Source organism: Mytilus californianus, unplaced genomic scaffold, assembly GCF_021869535.1.
Source record: "Mytilus californianus isolate M0D057914Y unplaced genomic scaffold, xbMytCali1.0.p SCAF_2, whole genome shotgun sequence".
NCBI classification, from domain to species: domain Eukaryota; kingdom Metazoa; phylum Mollusca; class Bivalvia; order Mytilida; family Mytilidae; genus Mytilus; species Mytilus californianus.
This window is the reverse complement of record NW_026262668.1, coordinates 7,625,988-7,642,029: the sequence shown is the minus strand read 5'-3', so window position 1 is coordinate 7,642,029 and position 16,042 is coordinate 7,625,988. Positions and strand designations below refer to the sequence as shown.

General features: G+C 33.0%; 1 protein-coding gene across 1 annotated transcript; it reads right to left on the bottom strand.

The window, feature by feature from the left end:
- Positions 1-1,105: 1,105 nt before the first annotated feature.
- Positions 1,106-14,069, bottom strand: LOC127728867 (uncharacterized). The gene is made up of 11 exons (XM_052236459.1): positions 14,057-14,069; positions 13,436-13,565; positions 12,077-12,279; positions 10,946-11,086; positions 9,645-9,859; positions 8,864-9,067; positions 6,002-6,163; positions 3,977-4,141; positions 2,655-2,856; positions 2,040-2,308; positions 1,106-1,258 (listed from the first exon to the last, which is right to left on the bottom strand). Exons 1-11 carry the CDS (start codon positions 14,067-14,069, stop codon positions 1,106-1,108), a joined length of 1,857 nt encoding a protein of 618 aa, XP_052092419.1.
- Between the last annotated feature and the right edge of the window lie 1,973 nt (positions 14,070-16,042).

Sequence of the window (16,042 nt, the reverse complement as noted above, 5' to 3'; positions counted from 1 at the left end):
AACAAGGTATTAACATACTTACATTTTTAATATTACATTAATTAGTCGTCGAATGAGATCTAAGTTTGAATGCATATTATCTAATTGGCCGTACTGATCGGACCTTGATCTAAACAGCGCTTGCTGTGCGGTGTGGGTTTTGCTCATTGTTGAAGGCCGTAAGGGGACCTATAGTGGCTTACCTTCTATTACGTCATTTGGTTTCTGATGGAGAATTGTCTCATTTGCAATCATATTATATCTTCTTGTTTTAATAGTAATACATAAATGAACAAGATTTTAAAAAAATGGTAAGAGCTAGTCAGGATAATGTCATTAAAATCATGAGAAAATAAAATGTTAAAACATTCCCATCATCGATTCCTCGATAAGTAACATTTATCGATGTACACAGAAAAATACACTGGAAGGATCCGATATAGTTCACTTGTCATCAATGTTATTGTAGATTTATGCTTTTTACTATAATTTTGTTTAAAATGGTGAAGCAATTGTCAAACAAGATATTTGCGTACTCATGTATTTCCCTATATGCTCTGGCAATAAACATAGACAAAATGTTTGAAATAAATCTTGACCGATGAATAATAAATATCATGCCTCGGACATACCTCGTAAGTATTTAAGTAATAACAACAAGAAATAACTATTCTAACGTTGGTTTCAGTTGAACCATCGGTTATCAAGAAGAAGCACATTATTCTTATTAGCTCCAGCTTCAATGTAAGTTCTCTGGAGGTGGTCAAATTTTGTAGCTGATATGCATCGAAGTAAATATTCTTGGTAGGTACCATTCAATGAGATATATTTTTTTACTTAACTGATTCATTTTCTTCAACTGTTAAGGAGAAAGAGTTCTACGTGTCTGTCAGATAAGAGATGGAAGCCGGTCGCATGGCAATTCCAGCATTACGTTGGGCAATAAGTAGTTTCAAAATCATTTATTCATGAATAATTAATTATAAATGATACAGGAATTTTATAACTTTACAGGTAAATGCAAGTTCATTGAAATTTGAAGTAGTTCGTTAAAAGCAACGAAAGAAAGAACAAATAACAGTGGCAAGATGAAACAATAAAAAAATGGAAACATACATCAAAACACTTACGTTTTCCAGGTATGTGCTGTTCTTGTGTCCATGTTATGATATTTGTTTACCCCTATCTTGTTTACAGATCTGACATACACTGTATGTGTAGTAGGGTTAAATCCATCTAGTACAAGAGTATCTCCAGTGTTGCCAACGTCTGGGTAGTACTAAAAGGGTGTAAAATACTATTCTATAAAATGTATGACTTCTATAGATATTTCAAAATTTATAATATACAAAATTTATTTCTGTTATTATTACACAATCTCTCTTTTCATCACAAACTCCATTATCAAAATTTAAGAGGAACAAATTCCCTATTTGGAAGACAGTGAACAAAGTAATAAAACTGGGAGAGAAAAAAAGAAAATTGAATATCCCAACTTTCAGTCATGAATAGAAAAAAAGCATGGTTCAATGACTGACACTTTTCAAACAAGTTTTGATTATTTGGTTTACAGTTTTTATTTTTATTTCTGAAAGCCGTCTCTAATAATGTATTAACGGAAAAGGTGTTCGATAAGTTTTTTTTCGTTTTTTTCGTTTTTCTTTCTACACTATTCTCTTTTTCTATTGTTCTCATTTTTCAGTCCCTATTTATAACTGTATGACCCTGTACAAGCTTAAAATCTCAATCTTTCAAATGGCATTTGATCAAACTGCTTCTTTGTGCCCTGTGTTGCCTACGAGCACACCAATAAAAATTTATGAGGATAAGGATGAACAGGAATAAGTAGCATATTTACTCTTGGATCTGATTTTCTTTTCTACTGTATCGTCATAAAATTTTATTTTATTTTATCTTTCATACTGACCCTTTTTGACTCTCCGATTTTGTCATCGCATTCATTACAACTATAGTGTATAGACTATATTTTCATCACTACGAAATTTAAATCAATGCGAGTGCTACTTTTTTGACTAATAAGAGAAAAAATTTATATTTACCGACCAAGTGACACCATCATCGTCCGTTACAGCACAATGCCAATGAAGAGATCCGCGTTTCTGCAAGAAACAACCATAGCCAAGGGACTTGTGCTGAAGGAAACTGCACGGTATGTCTACAGGGTTATGACTATAATGACGAGTAATGAAACTCTGAGTCGCTACATACTTAGGTACTGTTGCAGGATCTTGTCCTGTGTATTCAAGCATTCCCCAGCTGCCATATTTCGATGGATTACCAGTGGAGGAAAAATAATTGAACAACCCACCTACGAATAAAACATAACTAATAAAATGTGTAATTAAATAAACGTATTATTCCTTGTTTGATTGTTGAATTTGTTAATAAACTTATATTATAGATAGACATCTTAAAGTGATCAGAGTAATTCTTCACACTTTTTATCATTGAAAGATAGAATTTGAATATGAGCACATCGGCAAAACTAATGACAAAGAACTGAGCACCCAGTCATCGAAACCCTCAAAGACAGGGAATATAACTACAATATTCAAGCATACGCATCTACATTAGAGAAATATGAGTAGATAGATCTTTAAATTCCTATGCCCCAAACCTAAATGTTAATGCTGCATAAAATGATTAGTTATTACCTGGTGGTGAATTTTGTGGATCATTTTTCACAATCTTATTCCAAGCTTCAAGAAGATTATCTACTACAGACTTGATATGTTGATCTCTATTAAATGCGATTGCTTTATTTGTGACGTCGTCATGACTAATTCCGTGGGCAATGGCACTGCCTTCCATAATGGATGGTCCGCCTTCGTACATCAGAAGTTTAAGTCCATTTTTCTAATTAAGGGATACATACAGTTTTATACTAAATTGGAATTTTACAGTCTACTACTTCTTACATTATACACATCAAACAAAGGTCATCTCTTTCAATAATGTTTGTGTTTTTTGTGTTGTTTTGCATTTCAAACTTTAATATCCGTGTATTTTTATGAAACATTTTCCGATTGAGACATTTTTAACAATAGAAATTTGTCATTTTGTTAATGATTTTGACTTTTTGTTACTGATCGCGTGATTAAAACAATACCTTATATCGATACTAAATTCTTTCTAATGCCAGCTTGTCGAGTTTTGGAATGTATTGTCATTTTCAACTATTTCTGTTGGTCTCTTCGTTGTTTGTGGAACAATTAGGATTTCATGTGGTATTGGATCTTTAACGTCAAATTGTTTTAGACATTTTTCAACCCAGGGCAAGTAATACAGAATACGTAGTCAGTTTAAACACTAACAAATTATTCCTAGATGCAACAGCATTGATCGCCAGATATTAGATTTATTTTTATCGACATTAATTTCAATTTCTTTTCTATGCCTAGATCTGAAAATATCATCTGTTTTCGACACATCTATTCAATTTTCCGGAACAGACTGTATAGAGTATAACAAAAATACTGAACTTCAAGGTAAATTCAAAGAGAAGAAAATGGTGGGTTAAACCTCGTTTTTATACCTTCTGCCTTAGAGACATCTGTTTTCGACACTACTATTCAATTTTCCGAGAGAGTTTATATAGAGAACATTTACTACAAAAAGTCACACTCTTTTAAAAACAATAGAAAGCCTTCTATGAGGAAGACACTCCAAAGACAGTAAACACTCTTACGTCTTTCTAAATGGATATTTACCTTGGCGAGGTCCATATAATATTGAAATGACGACTCTGATTGTGACATTTGATTATTACAATATGTCTCCATTTGAATATTCGACATGTTTAACATCTCTGCTGCCTTTAATAAAAAACATGTTCATATTATCAATTTATTTATTCCATTATATGTTTATTATGCAACACAGAGACTACTCACACAATATCAGATATTCATTTTATAGTTTCATTTTTATGTATGAATAAAACGAAGTATCAGTATTATATATGCATCACACTTACATGCTTGCCTGCGAGGTTATTGCAATCAAAATAACCAGTAATAGCTATTGCTTTGAAAATTCGTGTTCTATTTCCCAAATCTTCAATGGCTTGTCTTGTGTAGTCTTGGTAACCTGTCTGCCATGCCCAAACTGGTACAATTTTGTCAGGTTGTGATCCGAAAACCTTAAAAAACAAATATATCATATTTCAAGTTCTAAATCTCCAACATCCTCTACAACTTTTTCATTGCATCTGGTCACATAATTTATTGGGAAGTTTTGAAATCAAAGCCACAAACGATTAGGATTGTGACCGAAAGTTCTAGTGGAGACCAACACTAATACATATAAGTATCTGCACTATACTGGAAGGTGTGGTTATTTAGAACATTCAATTTTTTTTATAATATAAGACACAATTGATAAGACATTTGCTGTATAATATTTATATGTCTACATATGATGCTTCATGGGCTTATTCATTAAAATATATATGATACCACGGGATGGCACTTTGTAAATGGAGTAACCATCTATATATCGTTATGTGTCTCTCCCAAGTTAGGAGCCTGTAGTTCATATCTGTAATATATGTTTTTCGTAATTTTTTTTTAAATCAGGCCGTTAGCTTCACGTTTGAATTGTTTGACATTTTTCATGTCGGGGCATTTTATAGCCGTCTATACGATATGGGGTTTTCTCATTGTTGAAGGCCTTACGGTGGCATATAATTGCTTATATTCACTTCGTTTGAACTTTGGTGGATAGTTGTCTCATTGGCTATCATACAACACCTCCTAATTTTTATATAGAGACAATTTAAAAAAAAATCAATGTCTAAAATAGTCTTTTCACCCCTCCATAGACAGGCTTGGGGTTACTGTAATTGTAATCATTAATCAGCTGTAATCGATTACAATTTTTCAAGTAATCATTGTTATCATTAATCACTCAATAATCTGATAACATGCAATTTAACTTACTTTTCAAAATACCTTTTAATCCTGATTACTTTTTGATTACATTCTGATTGAAATGAAAAAAAATTCAAATTGTGTTTATGGTCAATGTATCATGTCTTAAATGAACATTTTTATTATTCATATTTAATAAATATATAACTTGTTAAAATAGTTTTATTTACTTTAAGCATGTTAAGATATTATGAAAAATGGATATACATGTAGTTTGATACCAACAAAATGGTATTTTAATGATTTTTTTAAAACTTGTTGTTACATGTTGAAAGGTAGAAATGACTTGTGTATTAAGTAAAACTCATTGATATAGCAATTAAGTTTCTCTCATTCCTAAAGCTCTTGCCAAAATAATATGCTCAAGCCTGGCCATATGCATAATGAGTTCACATCAGCATTTTTAGCATTTGAAAATGGTGTAATAATTAATTTAATTTAATCGACCAATTGACAAAGTAATTGTTATTTATTCAATTACATTGAAAGTTAACAGACCCATCTTTGTCCATTGATGCCACTGAGAAGTGCCTTCCCTAGGTCCCATGTATAGTTTTTTAACAGCCTCATCCAAAGTAGTGTTATAAAAGGTGTGTTCGCCTCATGATTTGTTTATCCATTAAGTGAACAGTAATTTTACTGGTTCTGTAAAGATTATGTACCCCTTTGTTGTTTCCATGCTAAACATATTGGAATATAAAACATATTCCACAGCCTTTCTTATTGTACTCTCAAATTTGTTGCTTAATCAATAAAATATTAATGTATGTAATGCAACACAAATCAATGTAAATACAATTAACTTTTATACATCCATGTCCTTTCTGGGTGAACAGATTTCCAGTATGTCTGTTCTCAGAGTATTATTTTGTGTTATAATGATCCTTAACCACTTTTTTCCTATGTATTCTGCGCGAATTACGGATAGTAGCTTCATTGTGATATTGTTATTTATATAGAAAATAATATCATATAAAAGACTTTATTTTGAACAATTAATTTGACTATCTAACTAACATCATTATAAGCATTTGTCAATTTATTTATTTTTTAAATCTAGTTTAACAGACCGTTTTCCAAATTTGCATGATTTCGGAAGATCTCTTATTATAGTATCTCAATCCTGCTTTCCGGGTATTTGAATCTAGGTGGAGTTTCATGCCTTGTTCCTGGGTATAATGAGTCTGTCGAAAAATTCCATTCCATACTTCGTTTGAATATTCAATGTAAATCTAAATGAAATGCATAGAATGAATGTTAACATGATACCAAAGACAGGCGAAAGATACCAAAGGGACATTCAAACTCATAAGTCGAAAAGAAACTGACAACGCCATGGAGAAAAAAGAAAAAGATCAAAAGACAAACAACTGTACACAAAACATAACATTGAAAACTAAAGAATGAGCAGCACGAACATCCCCCACCCCTTCCCAAACAAAAAACAAAAACAGTGGTGATCTCAGGTGACTCAGAAGGGTAAAAGAGGGACGAAAGATACCAGAGGGACAGTCAAATTCATAGATCGAAAACAAACTGACAACGCCATGGCCAAAAAATAAAAAGACAAACAGACAAATAATAGTACAGATGCCACAACATAGAAAACTAAAGACTAAGCAACACGAACCCCACCAAAAACTGGGGGTAATCTCAGGTGCTCCGGAAGGGTAAGCAGATCCTGCTCCACATGTGGCACCCGTCGTGTTGCTTATGTTATTACAAATCCGGTAAATAGTCTAATTCGGTAGGTCACATTCATGAAAAGGGAAGGGTATTGTAGTTACGACATAAGGAACATATCCGATATCATCTGTGAAACGGTTATTCCATAACGGTCAACCAACTCGTGATGGCCTCCGTAAAATTAACGAAGGGATGATTTCAGCTTCACCATTTGGAACTCTTGGTTTAATAGCTTCCTTGTGAGCAGCAATCCTCTATCAAGGAAATCATGATAGGAAATACAAGCCCGGGAATATCGTATCAATTGGGAGATAAATACTCCGTACGCAGGCGCTGCTGGAATGTTGCTACATAGAAATGGAAAGTTCACAATTGGGAAGCTGAAATCATCCCTTTTGTTAAGCTGATCCTGCTCCACATGTGTCACCCGTTGCGTTGCTAATGTTAGTACAAACCCGATGATAAGTCTAATTCGGTAGGACACATTCGAGGGAAAGAGGACGAGATTGTGGTTACGAAAATTGAAACATATCCGTCATCATCTGTGATGGCGTCTGTAAAATTTACGAAGGGATGATTTCAACTTGGAACTCTTGCTTTAATAGCTTCCTGTTGAACAGCAAACCTCTATCAAGGAAATCATAATATGACATGCAAGCCCTGGAATATCGTATCAACTGGGAGAAATATACTCCATATGCAGGCGCTTCTGAAACGTTGCTACATAGAAATGGAAGTTCACAATTTGGAAGCTGAATTATCTCTTTTGTCTACAATTTAAGAATGCCACAACCTAAAATTATTTCAAATATGTTACTTTAGAGTTAACTCGGCTCTTGATACAAGTAAAGTATTGTCATTTCTTATCGCCTTAGTCTTTAGCATCTTCAAACTTTTCTTTATTAGTATAAATAAGACCGGGTGCGTCGACAGTGTAAGCGTCTCTTGTTATGCATGCATCAATCGTCATGCAAAAAGTAAAATAACAAAAATATCGAACTCCAAGGAGAAATCCAAACGGAAAGACCCTTATCAAATGGCAAAATCAAAAGCTCAAACCAATCAAACGAATGGAATACAACTGTCATATTCCTGACTTGGTACATGCAAATCCACACTCAGTCAATACGTCACAATCGGTAAAATTACAGATCAGTAAACTATACTGGTATCTAAAGATAAAAGAAACCAATAATAAGTCGCTAGTGAGTCGAAACACCAACACTTCATATCGGTCAACCAATATGTGATGGTGACCGAAAACGAATTCCGTATAGTGAACATGCTAGAGAGTAACGTATTAACCGAGATTTTTAAAAGCCATATGAGTAGAGGGAGAGCTACTGCTGATAAATGCGGATTTGACAAATGAAAAGTTGATATCTTCACGTTTGTCATAGATTCTAGAGTGAAGACGCCCAACTGTGTAAAAATCAAGGAAGATATCAAGATATGAAGCAGAAACTTATATTTTTGCCCCTCCCCCACCCCCAAATATTCATTCTACTCCTACGCCACTGTCATTGTATATATGTAAGAGTGAAATTTATGTAAGGCCTCAAATCTGTTTCCTTTCCTCAGATCTGTGTCTCGTGACGTCATAATAGTCTTTGTTTATTCAAATCCATGTCCTTTTTATAAAAAAAAAAAAACACAAAACACAAAAGAAACATTTCTCCGTTTGTTTGGCGTTTAAGACCTCTTAACTAAATTGACGACCCCCTCCCTAAAAAAGGGAATATAACTAATGTGTCCATGTTAAAACCCATGCATTTCCATATTTCAACACCCATTAAGTTTTAAATATCCATAACTAATGTCGATTTTATTCGAAAATGATGGTCGTATTGATGTCTTTCACAACAAAAAATATTTCCTCGAATACGTTTTGATAATTATGAAGTCAACACATAGGACAATAGGACAGTGCATACCTTGTTGAAAAGGACACATATTTGTGAAAAGACATAGATTTGGGACATTTATAACACATTATAGAATAAGACACAGATCTGAAAAAGGATACAGATTTGAGACTGGAAATAGATTTGAGGATTTCATATATTTTCTCAAAACAATTGCACGTTATATTTATTTACGGTCAGTCAGTATCGAACACCTTTTTGTTATTTTAATATTCACCTGATGTAAAGTTTTTACAGTGAAATCTAGGTTTGAAACAAAATGCAACATTACGCCATAACTTAAGTTTTAGAAATAAGTGTAACTCCTCAGTTCCTATTTACCTTTAAATCATTCCGAAGGGTCTTTTCTGCTAGCTTAGCAAACTGTGTGATGAAGTTGTCATCCGCAGCATGAGGCATATTAAACCACGGACTTGCACCAATCCGATTGCTTAAATCTATCATATGTTCAATGGCAGCCCCTTCTGATCCCGTGTTTGTATGATGTTCCTGTTTGCGTCTATCGTCCCATGTTGTAGGTTCAGGCTAGATTTGTACATGTAGCATAGCTATTATTTAGATGTAATTATTTTAGAACTCGCTACAATTAAAGCAAATATTTAACCCTCCATTTTTTAGCCCAAAAATAATAAAAAGATGACCTTCAAATTCCATAAAATGACTTAACAAAATTTGCAATTAAGTTTTCTTTTTGTTATATCATGGCTAAGAATCACAGTTTTTTAGTATTCGTCATTTTGCCTTCTATTAATGCTTTAGGTGCATCATGCTTAAAGTTGTATTTATTGGCCTTGTTATAGATCTTGACACTTCAGGTGATTTTCTTGTTTGAAAACCCAATTAAAAACATGTGGTACAAAGAAGTCGAATACGAGATCATTACAAGATTGTCATGATAAACTATAAAAAGTTTAACAAATAAAAATTGTTCATAAAACAACTATTCTGGCGATCAGTTTAACTAGCTGAATTTGGTTGATTTATGAATGAATTTGTGCATGTTGACCTGCATCTCAACTGACGTTAATCGGAATCTATTTATTACGAAATTAGTACAGTGTTTCCATTGGCGTGTAAAAATCCGATATCACAAAATGCTTACCGTATGTCCATTGGTGTGTAAAAAGTCCATATAACGTAGTTCAGAATATCGTTTAATAGTTTCCAAAAAAGGTGGATAAAATGGAAATTTCTCGTATCGATCTTCAAATCCTGGCATAATAAAACGAACATTACGAACAGGGTTGGCTGGATTTGTTTTGCTGAGAATAAGTTCAATGCCCGCTTTTCCTTCGTTTATGTTAATAACCATTCTACCTATAATTAAATCAGTGTTGAACTTATATTATTTCTTGATCTCTCATTTAAATTTAGACTTCACCATGTGGATTACAATTAAGGTTCTCTGTCCAAAGGAATTCCTGTACGCTGAATTTTTTTGTTCAGTCTTATTCTTGTGGGTCATGATTTAAAAAATGTTATTCATTTTTCTTTTGCCTGATAATATTTTGCCTCTTGAGTATTTCAAAATATTCAATTGTTTTGATAATCGCTCATATTTGTAAAAAGGTATTTACAATCAATTTCAATGGATCAAATCATCTTTAAATGCAGGCGATTGTTCCTGGTTCCATATGATTTGCTCGCAATTAAATAAATAGTTGACACGGAATCTGTATCTCAACCAGATTGAAATCCTTTAGTTCAAAAAATCATTTTCATTGGGTTTGACCAATCAGCACTTCCAACATGAAGTTCCCATTTGATTATGTAATAAGTCGTTTTCATTGTTCAATGGATAATTCATCCCATCTGATTCTGTTTCGCTGCGTCTTGACGGATATTAAAAAAGATAGTGGTGGGGATTTCTAAACTTTAATATGAATAAAATGGTGGATTATAAAACTAAAATGAACACTGAGGAAATGCTTTAACCAGTGTGTATATTTAAAGATAAGTTCGAACGATTTATTGTGTTAAAATCTCAGTATGTATGTTAATATAAAAATAAGGAGATGTGGAATGATTGCCAATGAGACAACTATCCACCAAAGTTCAAATGAAGTGGATGTATGCAATCATTGGCAACCGTACGGTCTTCAACAATGAGAAAACCCATACCGTATAGTTGGCTATAAAAGGCCCCGACATGAAAAATATGAAACAATTCAATTAAGAAAATAACGGCCTAATTCATTACAAAACAATTCACGAAAAACAAAAAAAGACAGACATGAACCAGCGACTTCCACTGAACTACAGACTTCTGACTTGGGACAGGCACAAATAGAATGTGGCGGGGTTTAACATGTTTGAAGGAGCCAGCCCTCCACCTAACCCGGGACAACGGTACAACGCAAAACACAAGAACAAACTAATGGACAATTTCTATAAATATGTTACCTTTGCCATTAAACATGATGTGTTCATGGGCAAATCTAAAAGATATGTCGCCCTCTCCGTCGTACAGTAGAGTGTAATTCCCTTTTGGAGCATAGAGGCCGATGGTACTTCTTAACATCAGTTTCCCTAATCTCATATTATCTGAAATGAATAAATATTTGACTGATTATAAACGGAAGAATATTGTATATTGAAATGTATGGAAAGGCACGGTGAATAAGGGGATTGTTGTTTTTTTCCAATAAAAGAGAAAACAGGAATAGAAAAAAAAGTCCGCTTCACAAACTATTTCGGCTACCTTAAAAACAATTAATTTGTTGAAGTCCATATAATAATACAAACCACGAGACAATATGTTTTAAACACCGTTTATCTTGAAACGTTTCCACATCTCTAACTATTATATAAATATCTCACTTTTTTGTATACAGAATCCTATATATTTACCAATTAACTGCACCAGATGCGCATTTGAAAATCCAAAACGTAATACAAACGCTGAAGAGCTGATAACACATAAAACTGAAACCAGGAAAAGGAATCATTGCTATGCATAAGGGACATTACAGTGTTGATTATGTTAATGTTTAGCCATACTGCTTACTAGAATATGTTTTGTTTCATTGGTAAATGTCAGTTGACTGTAAAAAAAAAATACTGCTTCGGTAAATGCAATTTGAAAGGACTGCAACTAGTATAATCCATCCCTTGTAAATGCCAACTTCTTTATTTAATCCTTTTTTTTTACACACACTTCGCCCGCTTTTATCTTTCGTCATGTTTTCTCATACTACCAATATACTACATCTCTTATTTTAAATTCAAAGTCCTTTAATTCTAAATTTGTTTGAAATAAATATATTCAAAATAGCAATTGTTTTTCCATTTCCAAAGGCAGGGCACCGTTAAATATTTTTATCAAAGGTCTGTCCGTTGAAGAATTGGTCATCAGAATACAATCAACTGATAAAATTTGACGATAGGCGTGACATGAGAGGAAGTAACTCTTCTGGTATAGGAGAAAATTTATAGCATCTAATGAAGAACCTTTTTTCCATTCGTTCCTTTAGTTAATATAGTTCGACATTTATGTTAATATTTTTTTGAAAAACAAATGAAGAAAAGAAATACCTGGTAGAGAAGCAGGGTATCCATCATTTCTCCAATTCACCAAATTTTGTTCATTTGTATCCCATTTATTTGCGTTGGGTCCACTGGTTCTTTGTGTAATCCAGGACTGAGAAAGTTTAGCAATATCAACAAAGTTTAGTTCAGATGAATAGTAAGAGAGACCGCCAAGATTCATACCCACAGAAACATCCTTATTTGCCATGCTAAATAAAAATTCAACGATAATCATACAACTGTTATAGGAATCAAATAACGCTAAAAGTAAAACAAAGAAAATTGCGAAATAAAACGGGAAAGGCAACAAACATATTATTATTTGTTTTTCCCATTCAGCGAGTTATATATGATAAAGGATATTTCAATTGCTTTGGTTTAAGGTTTTGGTTGACTCTATTCACATCTTGGATGGAGATTAAAGGTTGGTTTGACTGATCAGCCATTATTTAGGGGCGATTCTGACTTCCAACTCTTGGTTTGTCTGCTCTCTCTCTTGATATTTATCAAAATTTTCCCCCAGATTCTGTTTTTTTTTTTTTTACATGTATACATTGTTATTATTTACACGTTGGTTTTGTAGTATAAATGGAATAAGCGCATAGACCACAAACATAATGACCACACTTTTAAATTCCATTTGACAGTTTCCAAATTTTAAAATGAAAAATATAAAAAAAAAGTTTATAAATATTGCGTCCGAAGTCAAGCCAATCTGATTAAAATACAGATCCTGTGTCCAAGCTTTGCTTACAAGGATCTGGAAACGTTCCCTTCTATACTTTATGTTTGAAGGACCTTTCGGGATTCTCTGGTTTTGTCGGATTAACACACAAAAAACAAAAAACATAAGCCTTCAAAAATCTGAAGGCTGAAATTTCATTCGCTCATTTGATAATTAAGAAAGCAGAAAGTAGAACGGACTATTGTCAGATCCTTGTAAGCAAAGTTTAGACACATGATATATATTTCAATCAGATTTAAGGTAACCCTTTCTGAATTTATTTTCGAGGAATGATAAAGCACAAAATTTGAAAGCCATCGATGTAGGAATACTTGAATACTTGAGGAGCTATATGACCTAAAGATGGTTAAAACAATAGCCTAATCGACTTTAGGTCAACTTTGCCTAAGGGAGGTAGAACCTTTGTTTCTTGATTCCTAAATTTATCAACAGAAAATAAAAGAAAGGTATGATATAAATCGTGTAAGTGCCGAAGCGTGCACTGATTATATACCTTGGAGACTAGCATTCAACAACAACAACCAGAAAATAAAAATGTCGTTGTTTTCGAAGCACATTTCATTTCTAAGCAAAAACAACGTGTTGTAAAGAGCTTAATTTAAAAAAAAAGAATAACATACATATTTGGGTTAAAACTAGAACAGTCATGTCCACTGTAGCCTTCAAAACATTCACACTGACCATTCCAACATGTACCTTGATGACAGTTTGTAGAACAGCCACATATACTAGGACCTATGCACTGTATCCCTGTAAAGTGATGAAGGACATTGTCATACATCAAAAAATATTCAAGGACATGATCATCGTTAAAACTGATTAAAATCGTTTCATACAAATATTTGTATGACTGCCAATCTAATTCATCAAAATTAGTATCGCTTATTTTCATTAGTGCGGAAAACTAATACTAAAATGTATGATTCACTGTCGCCTTAATGTGTCTTCAAGCACAGTAGGTAGTTCTATTAGAGTTTTTTTTTCTTTGCGTTTGATCAATACGCAATAGTCCATGGTCTTTCACACTTGAAATCTTGTATTTTATGACACAAAGTATTTGATTATACAGCATTTTATGCGTATAAAAATTGATGTAATTGGCTTTGTGATTGAAATATTGGTTGATTCCTCAAACGTGTAATGCAGATGCTAATCATTAACACACTATTGTTTTTAGTAATTTAAAACACTGACCATTTGAACACTGGCAATCCCAAATACATTTGTGCTGCGCTGCATACCATTTCCAACCATCTTGACAGAGGCAGGTATTGTCTTAAGAAAAAGTAAAATACTTTAGTTAGTCCAACTTAAAAAAATTGATGTTCTTCAAAATAACGTTTAATTCAAAAAAATAATATACGTGAATTAATTCCTTTATTCATACATAATATTTTGCCAAGTTATTTAAATTGTTTTATGTATAAAGCCAAATAACAAAAGTACCGAACTCCAACGAAAATTCAAAACGGAAAGTACTTTAACAAATGGCAAAATAAAAAGCTTAAACACATCGAATGAATAGAAAACAACTGTCATATTCCCGACATGGTACAGGCTTCTCCTTATGTTTCTTAGAAAATGGTGGATTACACCTGGTTTTATAGCTAGCTAAACCTCTCACTTGTATGACAGTCGCATAAATTTCCCTTATATTGAAAAACAATACATAAACAAAACATAGCAAAACAAACAGACATAATAGGTTAAAATGTCAAAAATTGGGGTACAGCAGTCTACATTGTGTTATACTCTTTATTACTATAAAAAAAAACCAACTATGTCAACAAAGAAAAATAAAATGGCACGCAGACACTCTATAGACAAAGCACATTTGCAATGTCGGACTGTATTTGCTATTTGTTAATTGCAGCGCTATCAATATATAAGGTTCAGCTCAAACCGTTCCTTCCTGACATCTTCAGAATAGCGGGGTTTTTCGCACCATGATAACGGCCTCACTGGGAAATGAAGAACAGCAATACAAACATATTGCATGAATGGATTTTTGGTGAGAGAGTCTGTTCTGTCTTTGAAACATTAAATGCTATGATCATGTTACTAAGTTAATATTTATCTTAAATCACATAACAAATATAATTTAAAACAAACCAGATTTGCATGTCCCGTGACCTTTACATCCACAGTCGACAGCACACTCATTTCCAACAAAACCCTCAAAACACTGGCATTTACCGCTATGCACATCACATTTTCCATTCCAATGACAGTCATTTGGGCAAGTGACGGAAATACTGACTCTGAGAATACATTAATTCAATAAAACTATCATATCATCCGAGAAATTAACCACCTTAAAGGATTTTTTCAGTTTGTAGAATATATTATCAAAAATCCAATTTTCCTACAAAACAATATATTAATCACCAGGAAGATGTATAAGTAATGCAGAAAATGGCGCCAGGAATCTTTCCCTTTCCACTTTCGTCTTTTTTAAAAGTCACTGTACTATTAGTTTAATCTTTATACCTCTAACTGGGAATCACATTTCCATTATCAAACGTTCTCATTTAAAATACTTTGGTTCGAGTTTTTATTGTTATTTTTTTTTTATTTGTTTTGCCTCTTGGTTTAAAATGATTTTCTAACAAACAGACCTTATTTGTTTATTACTTAAGTAACCAAGTCTCTATGCATAGACTCAACTTGGTTGTTTGTTTTATAATATTTTTCTCTTAATTTTGTTAATTGTTTTGAAAGATGTTAGCTTGAAAAAAAGTGTTTTGGTGCACTTTACCTTGAGAGATTGAACAATATGTGTTAAATTGTTGGAGGCCGTATGGTGGCTGTAGTTGTTTACATTCGTGATCTTAATTCTTTGGTGGATAGTAGTCTTATTGGAAATCATACCACATTCCCTTATTCATATATTTAGATGATTCCAACGAGTTCCAAAAGGCACAGTTGACAACCAATATCTACAGTTTTCATTCTGACTGATCAGTGATCTTACCTTATTTTGCAACATAGAACTACGAGGAACATAAACGACCGCATTGTACATGTAAATACACACATATGTCTTACAAATCTTTGATAAGGTTGTATTTGATAATATGCTGCCAAATAAAGACAGTCATGGTCACTCGATTATAAGGTCATATGGACTAAATGAAAATTGTTTCACATGTATATGATTTATTTTTCATTTAAATTTAAAACTCACTATTGCATGGTAGGTATATTGTCAAGCTGTAGTCGGGCTT